The sequence below is a fragment of the Vidua macroura genome, chromosome 9 (genome assembly GCF_024509145.1).
Source record: "Vidua macroura isolate BioBank_ID:100142 chromosome 9, ASM2450914v1, whole genome shotgun sequence".
Lineage (NCBI taxonomy): Eukaryota > Metazoa > Chordata > Aves > Passeriformes > Viduidae > Vidua > Vidua macroura.
Genome location: NC_071579.1, coordinates 10,987,253 through 11,003,611, shown reverse-complemented (window position 1 = coordinate 11,003,611; position 16,359 = coordinate 10,987,253). Strand labels below are relative to the sequence as shown.

General features: G+C 36.7%; 1 protein-coding gene across 5 annotated transcripts in view; it reads right to left on the bottom strand.

Annotated features, from left to right (window-relative positions):
* The window catches only part of PTPRC (protein tyrosine phosphatase receptor type C), a 64,476-nt gene that overhangs the window by 11,870 nt on the left and 36,247 nt on the right, over positions 1-16,359 (bottom strand). For 3 of the 5 annotated variants that reach the window (XM_053985532.1, XM_053985534.1, XM_053985533.1), the window contains 13 exons: positions 13,216-13,242; positions 12,643-12,768; positions 11,748-11,846; positions 10,392-10,424; positions 9,929-10,156; positions 9,265-9,390; positions 8,304-8,429; positions 7,536-7,670; positions 6,232-6,390; positions 3,952-4,148; positions 2,163-2,223; positions 1,389-1,497; positions 503-534 (listed from right to left, as the gene is read on the bottom strand). In XM_053985532.1, the coding sequence (XP_053841507.1) occupies positions 503-534; positions 1,389-1,497; positions 2,163-2,223; positions 3,952-4,148; positions 6,232-6,390; positions 7,536-7,670; positions 8,304-8,429; positions 9,265-9,390; positions 9,929-10,156; positions 10,392-10,424; positions 11,748-11,846; positions 12,643-12,768; positions 13,216-13,242 (1,458 nt within the window). The remainder of the gene's footprint in view (positions 1-502; positions 535-1,388; positions 1,498-2,162; positions 2,224-3,951; positions 4,149-6,231; positions 6,391-7,535; positions 7,671-8,303; positions 8,430-9,264; positions 9,391-9,928; positions 10,157-10,391; positions 10,425-11,747; positions 11,847-12,642; positions 12,769-13,215; positions 13,243-16,359) is intronic. The other 2 variants (XM_053985535.1, XM_053985536.1) reach the window with 2 other exon arrangements.

The following is a 16,359-nucleotide window of genomic DNA, read 5'->3' as shown; positions in this document are numbered from 1 at the left end:
TGGCATTGACAGATCCTGTCTTTCTTCACAGGCTTTGAAATCTTGTGCAAAAAGGTGCACAAAATTTTCAGTCTTTGGGATTTGAAAGCCTTCAAAATTTTTCAGTAAAAAATAACTGGCTAATGTTCAATCTCTTGTTTTGGAAAAAGGTCACAGAAAAGGGAAATTATTTTTTAAACTGGATTTTATTGTGGATTTATTCTCAGTGTTAAACATACCATAAACATTGTCTAGGATAACTGTAATTGGGTTTTTAATTGACTAATAAATAAGAACTTTTCAAACACTGATGAACTTTCAGTTCACTCAAGTATATTCTTCTATGTATTTACTGGAGTATTTTTGTCCTCCATATAAGGTGTTATCATGTTGATATCTGTAATCTGTGTATGCAACCTAGAATGCAAATAACCCAAAGGTGGTAGCAACACCTGAGACTAATTTTATTTCCATTTGCTAAATGGAAATAAATATAAATTGCTAAATATATAAAGATACTCACCTGCAACAAGGTTCACGCCTTCAGAAGAATTGCTGTAAGAAGCAAAAGCTCCTGTAAATGCTTTGACTAGTAAGATATATATGATAATAAGTTAAATAAAGTTAGTGAAACAAGAGTGCTGTCTGTAAACAAGCGTGCCACACCCAGGATTATGCAGAGATGGTTGGGATTCATGTCCTCCTGTCCTCCTGCCCTGAGGCAGAGAAACAAGGTGGCCACATCAAAAACCTTTAGTGCCTGCATGATTTTGCCTATCTCACCTACAACAAATGTGTATTTAATTTCTTCACTGAAGTGACTGCTCACACCATCTTCTCTTGCTAGTGACAGAAAACTAACACATACCTAAAATATAGTAAGTTTAAATGCTAAGTAGCCACAGGCATCAGGGAATGTAATGGCCATCCTTCTATTGCCATCCTGTCCTACAGAACTGCTGAGCCATCAAGAGGTCACTGTAATAAGCAACACCTCCCTGAGATATTGTTTAGGGTGAACAAGCATTTAAGAGAGTTCCAAGAAAGTGTGGATTATTTTCATTACTTTTGATTTAAATCATGAAGGAAATGTTTTCCAGATATTTCTGATTTTTTTTTTTCACAAAACTAGGGACAAGTCATTTTGTTCTGTGCCTCAAACAAGGGTAGAGCAGAGAGATTTTAAATCTATTTCATTATATTTGTTTTGTTTGACAAACACCAAAAGATTTGTTTCTTTTAAAATTATTTAAAGGTAAAAGAATATCTTTTCCCAGTCATTCCCATTAATGAAACATCAAATTTGTAACATTTTGTCACTACACACTGTGAAATCTTGTGGAAAAACCAAAAGTCACCCCCATGCCCCTTCCATTTATGTAAGAGAGGGAGACAAACATGAAGCTTACCTAAGCTTTTTTTTGTGAAGATCATAGATTTTGTACAGAACCAGTAGTAAAGCAATTACAGTCACGATGATCATGAATGCCAAGAATATAATCAAGGCTCTAGAATTATCTACCAACAGAAAAAGAATACATTTGTTATTTTTAAATGACTTGGAAAAAAAAAGAAACCTGTATATTCCCTAGAACCAGTGCTCATCAATTTTTGGTTTGGGGTCTTATTTGAGAAAAAAACTAAACAGGTTTGAGTTTGCTATGCCAAAGTAGAGGAGGGAATTTTATGTTTTCATTAAGAAAACTTTCCCTTAAATTCTCCATGTCCATCTGTCAAAATGCTACAACTCACTGGTTCAGTATTACTGTGCTTGTCTCCTGCTCTGTGTGACCTGTACAGTGCAGCTCTCACTTGTTCCTGATCTGGGAATTGGGAACCTCTGCCAAGTCACAGATGTTCAGTTCCTGAAATGCAGGATCCGAACACAGGAAAATAATCCAAAAGTGAATCATGTCAGTTAAAGAAATTAATTTCCAGTTGCATTTGAATGTTTCCTGAAGAAACCACAGCTGTGTAATAACTCTGAGTTATGATTAATGACTCGTCAACATGATCTGCTACATTAATACTGAATGGGGATATTTTTCAAATGCAGATCAAATATTAACTATAAAACAGGAAGTTTGGATTTTTAACTAGGAGCAATTTAACTGAATTCACAATTTACATTATTTATATTATGCTAAAATCGAAAGGTAAAGATGTTGTACATATTTACTTACATCTGGTTTTTATACTCCCCACTACTACTGTCCCATTGTATACTCCATTAAAGACGAAGATCTGCATGCAGTGGGTGACAATAATAGAGATGTTCAGATATGACAAGTAAAAATTTCTGCATATAATTCTTAAAAAACAAAGCACAATGGATTTTTCAAATTCATCCATCTATTGACAACATCATTGACAGCAGTGTCTGCTGTCAATCTCTGTATTGACATTTATAGTGCAGCTCAGGTTTCTACCCAAGTTACAGCAAGATCTGGATTCAAAAATATAGAGATGACAGGAAAAAGAATTTAGAAAAATAGGAAGCACACTTTACAAAATAAAAATCAGATGCATCTCAAAGTAAAATCAATTTTGTCTTTTATTAAGCCTCTCAAATCTGAAAAATAACTGTGCAATAGATAAAAACCCCATTTTCTGCAACAGTAAATATACAAATAGTTCACTGAATTTGATGGTTTTAGTACAAATTTATGTATGGGTAGGTAATTCATAGAAGTTTAATTAAATAGGGTGTTTTCTTGCATAATTAATTTTTGGGTACTTTAAATGGTATTAAAACACTAACTTTGTTCAATTGTGTTTATGTTTTGTCATATATTTAATATTTATGTTTTAAATTTCCTTAATAGAAATTCCTGTCAGATCTAAAAGACAGGTTGCAGTCAAATATTTCACACTGGGTTTCTTTTTCATTGTGAGTTTTCTATAAATTGACCAGAGTCCTTTCATTACCAGCTAAGCCCATAAGGCTTTCTCCAGTTTTTGGGCAAGAATTAAGCAAAATATGTGCAAAGCAGAAGCCAGGATTTAGAGGTGCAGAAGCAAATTCAGTCTGTAAGGAAAACTGCTCACTGAAAATGGTGGACAAAAACCTTAAATGGCACAGAGGTCCTGGGCTACTGGGACAATGCAGGGATCTTTTGCTCCTACAGGACCTCATCTTTACTTTTCAAATATAAAGCTCTCTGAGCAGAATCTGTTGGGAAAATCCTGACAAAATATTGAAATGAAACTGAGATTACTCAAGTTCCCTGAAACTACATTTGTGCAGGTAAAATCAGAGAAGAAGGAAAAGACTGTGGGGAATAAGCAAAACTGCTTCCTAAAAGTAGTAAAACTCCATCACTCTTACTGGTTACTTTTTTGTCTAAACTTTACTGAGAGGAGCTATCAGGAGATAAGAAATATTCCTACTGGCCATATTAAGGGAATCACATAAGACCATTGGTTTTGCAGGCAACCCCAAAAGGGTGAGATGCCTGACAGATGAGAAAATTGCAGGAAGCCTTCAGGAAAGTGAAGTGTGTAAACAGAGGATGCTGTATTTAGTATGGACAGAAGGACTGGCTTGTAAGAGGCTGATGTAAGGGCATGCAAAAGGATCTGAACTGCTTTACACTAATTAGTCCCTGAAGAACCAAAAATCTTCATTCATTAAACGGAATATGTTTTAAAAACTAAATTATCAGTCATAATCAAGAAACTATTTTAATCTTATGGAAACCCCAAACTTCTCCTGAGCCAAGTACAAACAGTCTATTCTGCTTGCATTTTTCTTGCTGTTAGAACCTATGTGGATTGATTGCTTGATAGGTTAGGCACATATGCATTTTAGTTCCAAAATAATAATTACTTTTTTATACCTAAGGCCTATAGGCTATAAATTGACTTCTCTGACACCATATTTGCCTTCTTTCCCTAAAATCAAGCATAATATGATTAAACAATGAAAATACAGCAATATTTTATATATTTTAATCCAATAAACTAACTTACCTTAAATGTATAGTTTGTCAGGTAAAAGAGATTTTCTCTTTTAAATTCACATTTGCTTTCGCTTTCAATTTTTCCATCATTCTCCCAAATCAATTTAAATTCTGCATGTGGTCCAAACTGTCTTTGTTCTTTGCATGTTATCTGGACAGCATTATCAGCTGTCAATGTTGTTTTAACATTATTCACTTTTTCTGGTACTGTAGACAAGAAAAAGGGTTACTTGCTCTATTTCATCATTTCACACCCAACATTTCGAGCTGTATGTGCTCATGTCTGTTTCCTGTCTTCTCTCAATAACTTTATATATTCTTCCTTAAAAATTTCAGTCCCAATTTAACAAGATAAGTAAAATCAACTTTGACTTAATCATAAGCTTATCTAAGCTGAAAAAGATGTGAAGTGGAACTGAAATGCTCTACTGACAGTCAGACTGCAAAAATACTATGATGGCAAATCTCTCTTACATCTGATATCACTTTCTCATTTGAGGAACATGGGGCAACAGACAAGACAGGAGAAAAAAAAAGAGTTCTCCATGTGAATATTTGTTTCAAAACTATTTTAAATTAAATTTTCTCCCAGAAGTCACTAGTATATTCTAATATTTGGAACAGTGTCCTTATACTTAAGTCTGGCCTAGAGCCAACAAAAATTTTTAATGATACAGAATCTGTTAAATCTAATCTGTGGTTTCAAACTCTAGTTTCTTCTGTTGCAGCAAATGTTGCAGGTTTCACACTGAGGGGCACAGCCAAGGGACCTTTCACTATGAGCTGATAAAACCTTTCAGAAAGTAAAATGAGGCAGCCTTTGTAAGGCAACCTCATTTCAGTAGCCACATTTCAGTAGAACACCACCATGGAAATTTTCTACAAAATGATGTCAACTTCCAAAACAGCATAATGAGAAAAAATAAAACCCCAAAAACTGCAGCTGATTTTTTCTTCATCTGAAGAGCTAAGACCTGTAAGGCTCTATAAACAGATCAAATATCCCAGGTGAGGAGTGGCAGGATATTTGACTTGGCTGAGCGTGAGGTTACATCATAGCTGATCATTTTTATCCACAGGGCGGATCTGTTAGATTCCTATTCCACATGCTGCTGAAAGAGCTGTGACAAGGAGAAAGTGAACATTTCTGGAGGCAATGTGTTTGTTGAAGATGAAAATATCTTTTATAAAATGTAGGGGTTTTCCTGCTTCCAAGGACTTGTGTTCTACTGATATATTCTTCAATTCAAGAAGCCATAAAACTCTTCCACTTCCTGCTTATCTTTTTATTAACTGTTGTAACAGCTGAAGAAGGTCTAATTAATACCATTAATTCATGATGCAACTTGTTATTTTCACAAAAAATAAGGGGAATGAGGTTGTTTGCACAACCATAAACTTATATTGAAGACTTTAATCTTCACCTGAGTTATTAAAATAAGTGGAATGCAGGAAGTGGGGGCTTCAAAATATGCTCAGACTATATTTTCATAGAGAAAAGAACCATGATCATGCTCATAGTAGGGCTGCCTAAAAGTTAAAGCCATATTTAAACTTGTATTACAGTTAATTCTCAGATCAACTTGTTTATATATATCAGTAAATTAACTGATCAGCTTTTTTATTTTTGGTGGGACTTCAGGTGACAATTCTGATCCCTGTATACTTCAAACTATACATTTGAAAGGATAGCCCCAAAAAGATGCACAGATCTTTCTGTCAGCAGAAGGGTTGGCAAACATTTTTTCATCTTTAGCCTTATGTTGGAAACTGAATACAGGTACATCCAAACTAACTGACATCCACTACAGGTGGACAGTGTTGGTGTAGCCTGGGTCTACTTCAAGCAAACAGGTAACTACACAACAGAAGGTACAGGCTGCACATCTCTGTAGCTTTCATGCCACAAATTTAAAAACAAACTTTTAAAATTCTCTTTTTGTTTAATTCAAAATGTTTTCTTTATATTGGGATATAATGCTTCCTAAAGATTTCATGAGAATTTGAAATTAATGAAATCTTCTTTTTAAAATTATATATATATATATAATATATATTATATATATATAATAAAATATTAATATGAAGTGCATAATTAAAAAATAGATCAACATTAAGTAATTTTAAAAGGGACACTAATTATATGAATGTCAGTACAATTATTTTCATTTTAATCAGTTTCTTGGCAAACAGTAATACTATGTATAAAATATAATGTATTACTCTAGGAAAATACAAATTCTTTGTGTTAGTATCAGCCTAGGTCATAACAGTTAGCAAACAGATTTACCTCCTGCATTTGTTACAAATGCACAGCTTTTACTTCTACCTTCAAGTATGTCATTGTGTTTGTTGATTGTATATGGAATCACAGATACAGAAGCATTGGTATAAGGTTCAAATCCGTTGAAAGTATAGTGAGTTGTGTTGATTTTTGTGTCGTGAAACGCTGAAAAATGAAATTAATAAAATTAATTAAATCTATGTTAGGAGCACAGGAACTCTTACAATTTATCAGAGCTATCTGAAACCACTGTCACGTGTACTTCTATTTTAATTACCTTAATCTGGTTGCTTTGCTTAGTAATGCTAAGTGAAGGCTCAGGAAGAAGAGGAAATACATAAATACATAGAGTATTTACGTATAAAGAGTACATTCAGCCTGGGAAGGGTTAAGTACAAAGGTGTCAGTGCACACTGAGCAAGTCTCTCCTGGTGTGATGCCTGAGATGTGGTGGTAGTCGTGCTTCCAGGAGTGGCAAACAGCAGAAGAACAGACTTGCATGAGAAGCAACATGAGCAGAGCTACTGCCCTGGGCTTCGGTGCCTCGGGGAGCTGGGGAGCCATGGCCTTTCCGTGCTGCCTTCTGCCTGCTGCCATGTGGCCTCCCTGCAGCCACACATTACTGCCTCCGTCTCCTACACTGGCCAAGCCAAACCAACCACAGAAACTGGCTTGTGGGGCTGCCACCCTTTTGGGTTTTGGTCAAATTTGGGGCCTGGAGAATGGGAAACATGATTTGCATCAAGGAGCAGAGGAGCATGACAGCCTTCGGTTCCTGTGGCAGCCCAGGTTTACATAACCTGCAGTATGTGAACAGAAAGGCTGAATTAAGCCTAAAGGATCAAGCCAGGACTAGCTTAAACTTGATATATATTTATTATTATCAGGCTCTTCATATTAAAAACCTTATTTTCCAGTTCTTGTTTTGAAGAAAAGCTTGCACCTGGAGAACATGATCCCAGTGCAATGGATACAAATTTGTTCATTGAAATGTAAGATGGCCTAGACCAGCATATCTGGAAGGAGTGTCCATTCAGCAGAAGACAATCCCCTGGCTATACCCATCTAAACATGTTTATGCCTAACTGCCATGCATTTGTGCCAACTGAAGGGTGACAGGGTCAAGTCCTCACATGGTAAACTCTCAACTGAAAGTTCAACTGGAACAACCTTAAAGGAAGGAAATTGTAACATTTGTCTGAAAAATAAATTGCAGTCTTAAGAGACTCCAATACAACGTGACAGTGCATTATACCTGGTGCTCTGTAATTATGTAATGCAATGAATTATTTAACAGTGAATATACTTACGTTTGCCTTCCACAAAGAATTTCACAAAGTAGCCATGTATGGGACCATTCGAAGTGTTCCTAGGTTCTGTCCAATTAACTGTTACACTTGTGGTATTTTTATTTATTATTTGAAGGTTTTCTGGTTCTCCTGGAACTATTGTAAAAGAAAAATAACTAGCAATAAATGAAAATAAAAGTATTCCTCTTTTGACCGATTTTGATTAATTAGATTAAATTTCATCTGACACTAAAGCAAGATACCAGCAACATGTAATATTTTTTGTACTCTATTTCAAGAAGGTATACATAAGTATAGACTGAGTATATGTAAAGGCATCATATTACAGTAATGTCATAAATTTAATTAATTCAGGACAAGATGAATACAGCAACATCACATTTTACTAAAATTGTCCAATGTCTTCAAATGAAGAATTTAAAACTTGTTACAGACTAGGTCTGCATTTTTTTTGTGTGTGCATCTTCATTCAAAATTCCATATAGTTGACCATGTTCTCAGTCTCCAAAACAACAACAAAAAATAATCATGATCTCTGATGGAAGGAAAGAAAGGCTCCGACTGGAAGACTGAGAGGGTGATTGCAATGAAAGAACAACCACTAGGGCAAGAGACCAGGAAGGAGGAGCTGAAGGAGAAGCTGCTGAGTGTGGCAGAGAATGCTGCTCAAACTGTATCTTTAACCCCAGGAAACCTAGATAATGGGTTTCATAGTAGGAGTTCCCAGAAATATGTGGAATGTAAACCAAAAGTAAGCATTACACTTACCACCATAGTCTGTATATATGATGAAGTCTCGGCTGCCAACATTGCTTTCATTAAAATATATGGATCGAATGCAGTCGTACCGACGGTTTGGCGATAAACCTTCCAGCACTCCACAAGTTCTATTATCTGTAGACACAAGAAGAGCTTTATCAATACTTTTCACTACTCCAAAAGCATGTCGCACCATTTTAACTGAGATTTTCTCTACCATATTTATTTGATATAATTTGTAATAAGCTATCATGATATTCCAAACACAAAAATGTACAACCTGATCCAATGATTAGATTTTAGGTTCTTACATACTAACTTAGTTTGCATAGACCTTTACTTTTCATCAGTAAAGGTCATAATTTGACTTTCTAAGGAAACAGCTTTCCTACAGAAATCAGAACATGTCATGGGGAGTCCAGCAGAACCCTAGAATGGCTTCCCAGCTCTTCAGCTCCCTGAAGCAGGAAATCTCCAGCCCCAGACATTCAGCACCCATTTTTCTGGGACACATGAGGCCATTCAGCATCTATATCTGCCCTAACACAGAAGGTGTTTCTGAGCCAGCATGTCCTCAGGCTGACTGACTGTGAGAGCAAAGAGCCTGGCCTCACACCATCCTGGAGCCTGCACAGCCAGTGGCCAAGGCAGCCTGTAAGGGGTCAGCTCACAGCACAAGCACAGACTGCAGCATTTCCATACTGCTCAGCTCCCCTCCAGAAAATCAAACAGGACCTCAAAATCTCCAGAAATTGTGTAACTTGTGAAACTGGTAAACTCAGCAAAAGAGGCCTCTGGGTTTGAACTTTCCCAGATCCTTACTTGTGGGGATGGTAGTACTCCAATTGGCAATCCCAGGAATTCTGAGCTACCCTCTCCTCAGACTGGCACAATTAATTTAAATCTGTCAGGGTTTCACAAAAAGACAACATCAACAGTGCTTTTAAGGATAAATAAATAAATAACCCACTTTTAGAATACATTGAAAGTGTCCCGTTGCAGATAACAGTCACATTAGCACAGGCAAGTGAGCTACTCCAACATAAATTGGCAGAGGTGTCGTTTGTGTCCTTGACTCTAGGAGGTTCATTGGCAACTGGAAAGGAACAATATTACACATCATCATGACATTGGCTATATTGAGTCTTTAAGTAACAGTTTGTTCATGTTTTTTGATTTGTTCTGCAATATGAAAATACAATCAGCATAGAACAATATACAAAGAATTTAATAAGAAATGGAAAGCAAAAATTGAAAAAGCCTTCATGAGATAAAGACACACAGGTATTCAAATAATAAATTAATGTTTTAGTGCAGACATTCAGCGTAAACACCAGCTTTGAAATGGTGGCTGGTCTTGCTATTGTTTACCACAATGCATATGGCCAATGCAGTTAAAGTTCCCTTTTTTCTTTAGAATGAAAAAAGTACAGTTTGTTTTCATTGTTCTTTAAGAAAATACTGAGAAGATTTAATATACAATTTCAAAATAGCTTGCAAACCATGGACAAAATATGAAAACTTTCTGTCTGATTCTCTGAAAAGCAACAAGGATAGACAAAGAAATTACTGCATATAAAAATAAATTCTAAAACAAAGAAGAAAAGAAACTACTAAAACCCCTGTACACCTACCTTTTGGAACAAGAAAAGAAGAAGAAGTACTGTCTGAACACTTGCCATTTTTAACGTCAACAGTGTAAATCTGGCATTTTGGAAGCTCTACTGAACTGTTGCTGGAACTCACAGTTATGCCTATGCCATCCCCCGAAATAAAATATTCTCTGTCTTTAGTGAGACTTTTCAGTAAAACTTCAGCCATTGTAGGGTTGTTCTTAGAGTCTTCTATGTCTCCAATAATATCTAAAAGAAAAGCCACTGTAAATGGAGGTGAAAAGACCAGAACTGTTAAATAACTTTAATCTTACTTCTTCCAGAACTGGAAGACATTTTATAAAATAACTAATTGATCAGTTTTAATGCTAATTGATCGGTTTTATTTTTTTACTGCTTTATCAGCTTTACCAATTTTCTGTATTTGAGTTTACTATTTGGTCACATTTCAAGACTGAAGGAGAATAAGGGGTTTGGTTCTTACCACAAGATGCTTCAGGTATCGCTGTGGTAGTTTCTATAAGAAAAGAAGACAATATGAAGGTCTGTCTTAACAGATTGGGTATTTTTTTCCACAGAGCATTGAAGAAGGGGGACCAGTACTGTCCCAAACTCTCTTTTCAATATAAGTAAATGTATTTAGCACTCATCTCATGTTCAAAATAGGGAAGAAAACATCAGCTATACATAACCCCATTTTTAACTAGTTATTTTAGGGATCATGTGTCTTTCACAATTTTCCAGTGAAATCAATGAACTAGAAATGAAACTGGTTATTAGTAATATTTCTGAGTACAAAGTTACACAAGAATATTCCAAAATCATACATTCTCATAGCAGTATGATAAACTACAGCAGTTTTCCAGGATATGTGTGCTGTGTAACGGAGCTGTATAAAATGTCACCACAGAAACAAAATTTACCTGCTTTTTGCACTGCCACTCTTACCTTTGGAAAAAGATTTAAACAGTAAAGATTGTTTAATGACTACTTTTATACCAGGATACCCAAAAGAAATTTTTGCTGGTATTTTCTGTAGAGAAGCTTGAGCAAAGGACTTCGTTCTGAAAACAATTACTTAACATATCCCAAGGTAAAGGTGTCACTAAAACACACTGATATCTAATTTCTTCATATATGGCAGGCCCTAGATTTGCCTGCCTCCAGGCTGGGAGTCACCAGCTAGATAGTGGCCCTAAGGAGAGGGCAAACTGAGAGGGACCACTGGAGAGTCACCAAGACTGTAAGGGGCAGAACACTGACAAATAAAAGCTACGTTCAGTTTGTCAAAGAGCAGACAGCTACTTGAAGGACACTTCAAAAACACAGAAAGTGTCCATGTACTTTGCACATGCACATACATATATTTTACTGACCTGACTAACGCCTTACAGCCCAATGGCAACTAAAATCACTGTAAGTGCTTGAACTACTAGATGCCAAGAAAGTATTACTGCTGTGTGAAACCAAAGGGAAGACATCAGAAGACAGAGAGGCACACAGATCTTGGATGTATTCACACTTTTTTGCTGCTTGGGCAAATTTCTGTGAATAACAAGAGGAGTACTGACACAATAATTGACAGATTTACCCTCCTGCTATATGCCACTCTGTGGAAATAATTTCTGTTTTGCACTTGGTTGACAAGTAACAAATCTGGTATCTTAAATATTACTCATAAACAGTTTGTAAGGTTCCTAAAAACATTCTAAAGTTTAATGCAGTTGTATGCCTAATTTGTATGCTTAGGTTTGATACATTCTAAATTAATTGCCTCATTCAAACCCATTTTCTGTGCCTGATGTATCAGAACTGTGGTAACTGTGTGCAAGTTTGTCACCTATTGTGTGAGTGGAGCTGAGAGTGGGGCTGATCCCAGTGCTTGCTGGCATGTTGACTGAGGAGGTGGTGCTGTGCAAGGATGTTGAATTGTAATCATCTGTAAGAAAATAAACAACATATCAGCATTAAAATTGAAATTCATTCTTTCATATGGCTTTGTTGTCAGAAATGTCTTACACTACAGCACTTCTCTGTTTTTGTTTTTTTCTTATGGGATTTTTGTAATTTAGAGAAGACTGCTGAAAGAAAAGTGATGTTAATATATTAAACAAACCAAAAAAAAAGAGTATTTAAGCAAAAAGCAAATTTTTAGGAGCATACCACTTACAAATGAATTTGTAAAAATGACAATTTTTTGGTCAATATTTAGTCATAATTCTAGATGAAGTCAAAATAAAAATAGTGTTACAATCTGTGAACTGGGAAAAACTAGACCATTTTACTATATTCTTACAGTGAAACACAATTATGAATAGTGCTTGTGCTGTTGCACAAACAGCAAATCTAGGTAGTGCTCATTTGCTGGTCATGCATCTTGCTCACTATATTTCTTACTATACTTCATTATTTATCTCCCTGTTATCTCATTGACAGGTCTCTATATTCTCTTTTAGGCTCATTCCTACTGCTCTTGCTTTGGGGACAGCCTTGTTGGCAGCAGGTGGCATTTTGATGCTACTGTGGTGACAGCAAGACTCGGCCTTCAGATACCAGACTTGGCCCTCCGATACCAGATCCTGCACATAGTCCTGGCATTGCCGCCATGCCAAAACTCAGACACCTTCTCCATTTGATGAGCCATGAGCTGAAGAAGGCTACCCTGGTGCTGAATGACTTCGTTTTCCCCTAGAGTTTTGAGAGCAGAGCGTGGCTTCTAAGGGAAGAGAGCAAACCTGCAGAAGCGTCCCCGAAGGCAGAGGGGGTGCGTGCGGTGAGGGCAGCAGAGCTGCTGCTGCGTGCCGGGCTGCTCGGGGCCGTGCTGGGGCTGGAGAAGTGCGTGCTGTGTGCGAGGCTGGCACCTGTGGGAGAGGTACAGCAGGGTCGGTAATGCTTCATTCATGTGTGCCCGGCCGAGGAGGGACAGAGCTGCCCACAACACCAGGGTGCACTGCTGGAACACTCTCATACTGAGACACTGGGAATTTTTAACAAAGCAAAGGCACATCAAACATTTAAAGTGCAGGGGATTCAACAGGTGTCAGATGCACAACTGGTGAGTGTATTCTTTTTTGGTTATGATTGTGCCTTCCAAACTAAATGCTGTGTTTTAAAATATACCTAAATACATTACTCAAAACCAGACTTGTCTGAAATTCCTGCCTATTAAGACAGCATATTTCATTTTGTTGGGTGAATGAAAAGGCATTATACACTCTGTGAGGTAACTGTGTGTGAGAAACAGAAAGAAGAAATTAACAGGGAAGAAAAAAAATCAATGCAATTCTTCCGAGTGAATTGCTTCTTACCAGGTGTGATCGTTGTTGCCTCCTGCCCTGAAAAAGAGAAAGAGAGAGAAAAAGTGTAAATTAAACTTTCAAGGAATTTGCCAAAAATATAAAGACACGTTCCTTCCTCCCAAATATCAGCTAAGCTTTCCTCAGGAAATTACACATTCTTAAGTTATATTTAGTGGATATAGCAACAACCAGACACCCAAAATATGAAGTATATGGTCACAGAATCACAGAATCACAGGTTAGGGCAGGGTTAGAGAGAATCTTAATCATCTAGTTCAAACACCCCTGCCATGGGCTGGGATGTCACCCAGCAGATCAGGCTGCTCAGGGCCCCATCTGACAAACTTCCATCCACCTGTTTGGCTCTTCCTTCCTCCTTCTTTTGCTCTTTTTCTACCAGATCTTTCCCACTATGTTTGTTTCTTGGAATTTATCTCTTTTTTGTGGCATGTGTCTTTCAGATAGAACTTTCCTGTTTATAATTTCTCTGTTACTTCAGCTTCACTACACGGCACTTCACCAACTGCTGTAGCTTTACTCTTTTGAAAATAAACTCCTTCAACCTTTAAAACAAAAAGCCAGGTTTATGTGAGAAACTGCCATACTTGTGAGAGATACGTAAGTATCCCTGTTCATGTGTCAGCATCAAAGCCATGTCCCTCATCTCTGACACAGAAGATCAACATAAGCAGATATCCTGGGACTCCAGAGATTTTCTCCTTATGGACCTGACAAGCAGCAGCACACATGTTGGCTGCTCAGTGGCCACCATGGATTCTGCACCCCACATGGACAGTTCAGAAGGCTGACAACTGCCATTAGAAACACATAACCAGCGATGGCAATGTCACCTGCAGGGAGTGAGAATTTCTTGGTGCTCGGAACTGTCATGTAGTGTGTCTAAGCCGTGATATGAATATGAATGCACACAAAATCTTTGTATGTACACAAAATCTATGAACACAAATATTTTTCTAGTCAGCAACTGAATTTGTTGTGGACTGTACGTAATGTGAGAGCTCTTACTACAACTGACAATTAGGAAAAAGCCAGTAGCCTGATACCTTACAGAAAAAGTACCAACAGAAGTTAAATGAAGTTCACTGAAAACAGTAATGCAGCATTTATTTCTTTTCAGAAGTGGGGAAGAGTGTTGCCTAAAATCTGGTCCATGAGGTGAGGATATGGGTCTATGAGGTTTGCCTGAAATCATATGAAACTGTCAAAATAACATTGCTCTAAATTGGAAGAATATAATCTCTAAAATGTAGCAGACTGAAAACAGATTGAATAACATGGGTGTAGAAGCCACTATATGATATATATAATATATATATTATATATATATAAAACTATACAACAGGTCTAGCATGATAATTAATTTATATCTATATAGCTTCATTGAAACACAAACCATGCATTCTTTTCAAAGCTACAGAATCTTAGTACATGAAGCTTCCTAACCTTTACAGAGAGGTTACAGATAAGAAACAAAAATACAGCTGATCTTTTGAACTTTCAATGTACCTTCAGCGAAACCTCCTGTCTGCAACATTTCTTTACAACAATTGCATGATCTATAACTATATGCATTAAACTGCCAAGGAACCCTGTAAAAGCTAACATTCATATTCATTCTTATTTGCCATAAGCAATAAATTTTCAATGTATTTTCATGGTTTTCAATTCAGTGTTTTAAAGCTGGCAGTTAGTCATTCTAAATTCCACAATGTGATTTTCTTTTTTCAAAAGGCTTATTAGCTGAAGAATCAATTATTCTCCCCCCTTTTCCAAATCTTACTTTCGTTTAGCACATCAAGTGGACCTCAAGGCAAATATTAACCTTCCATGAGCATCGTCACAGATTAACTTTCACTTAGAAACTTTTCCAAAAACAGAATAAAAGAAGCTGCAGAAAACGTCCTAAATGAAACTCTGCTCAGATTAGTGAAACATTCAGAAATACTTTTCAAGCTATTTACTGGTTTCTTAGGCAAACACAATAGAGACAAAATTATATACATCAAGATTGCCTCTTCCAAGTAAAGTGAGGGATCATAAGTGAGTGGGGGATCATAAGCTTGTCGATGTTGTTTTTCTGGTTGCCTCATTCATTTCCTCAAGATTTCTGTGAAAATAATTTTCCCCATCCTCTCCCCCTTGTAAAGTTAGAATAATGCTAATAGCTTAAATAGAGTGTAAGGTTTATTGCTCACTCCCAGTGAGAGGAGCTAAACATTACACAAAATCATAGAACTCCAGGTTAGAAGAGACCTCAAGAGATCACCTGGTCCCACTGCCTTGCTCAGAGCAGTGACTTAAAACAGTATGGGAAATAATAGTCCAAGATTGCCGTTTTTTCCTGCCTATAACTAAGCACTATCATTTTAACAGAACTTCATGGCAGTTTTAAGCCCTTCTAAGCATTTCAAGGGTCTCCTGCTCTCCTGTGATTCTATTCCCTGATATGCTTTATTATAGCAATGGAATAGGGCACAGTTGAAAAGAATTCAATAGGTGGCACCAGAACACTAAAAAATCCTCTCAAAAAGAAAAGCAAATGCATTTCCCCATGAAATCTTTTTGGGAGGTACTGGGTAAAATGAAGGAAAATCAAGAAGAATCCCAACACACCAGACTCTGTTACTCTGAGATTAATAGGTATATTGCTACTATTAATTTATTTTCCAAAAAATGTTCCAGCACTAACAAATATCTGAGCTAACCTCAGGCTAACCAAGTTTACCTCAAAGACAAAACTGACTTCTCATGTTTATATTCTAAAGCATAACTCTATAAACTTGAAAGCTGAAATCCAAAAATATCTTTAAAATGTAATGAGGATGTCCAATCCCCCAAACACGTGCTTTGCAGTACAAAAGCTTTATGATTGCCGAACTAAGCAAGTCGGTCTGAGTTTAAATGGGAACTACCCCAAAATTTTTCTCAAAGTTTAAACTGCATCCAACCATAAGACATTCTTAAGATGATATGTGTAAGGTAACAAGGACAACATTAGATAACCAAAATGGAAGAATCAGAGCATAGAAAAGGTTCCTACTACTGCAGTAAGTTTTTTAAGCTTCCCTCTCCCTTCTCTTGATTTGGCCACCAGTTGGTTCCTGATGACATACCTAAAAGATTTCAAATTCA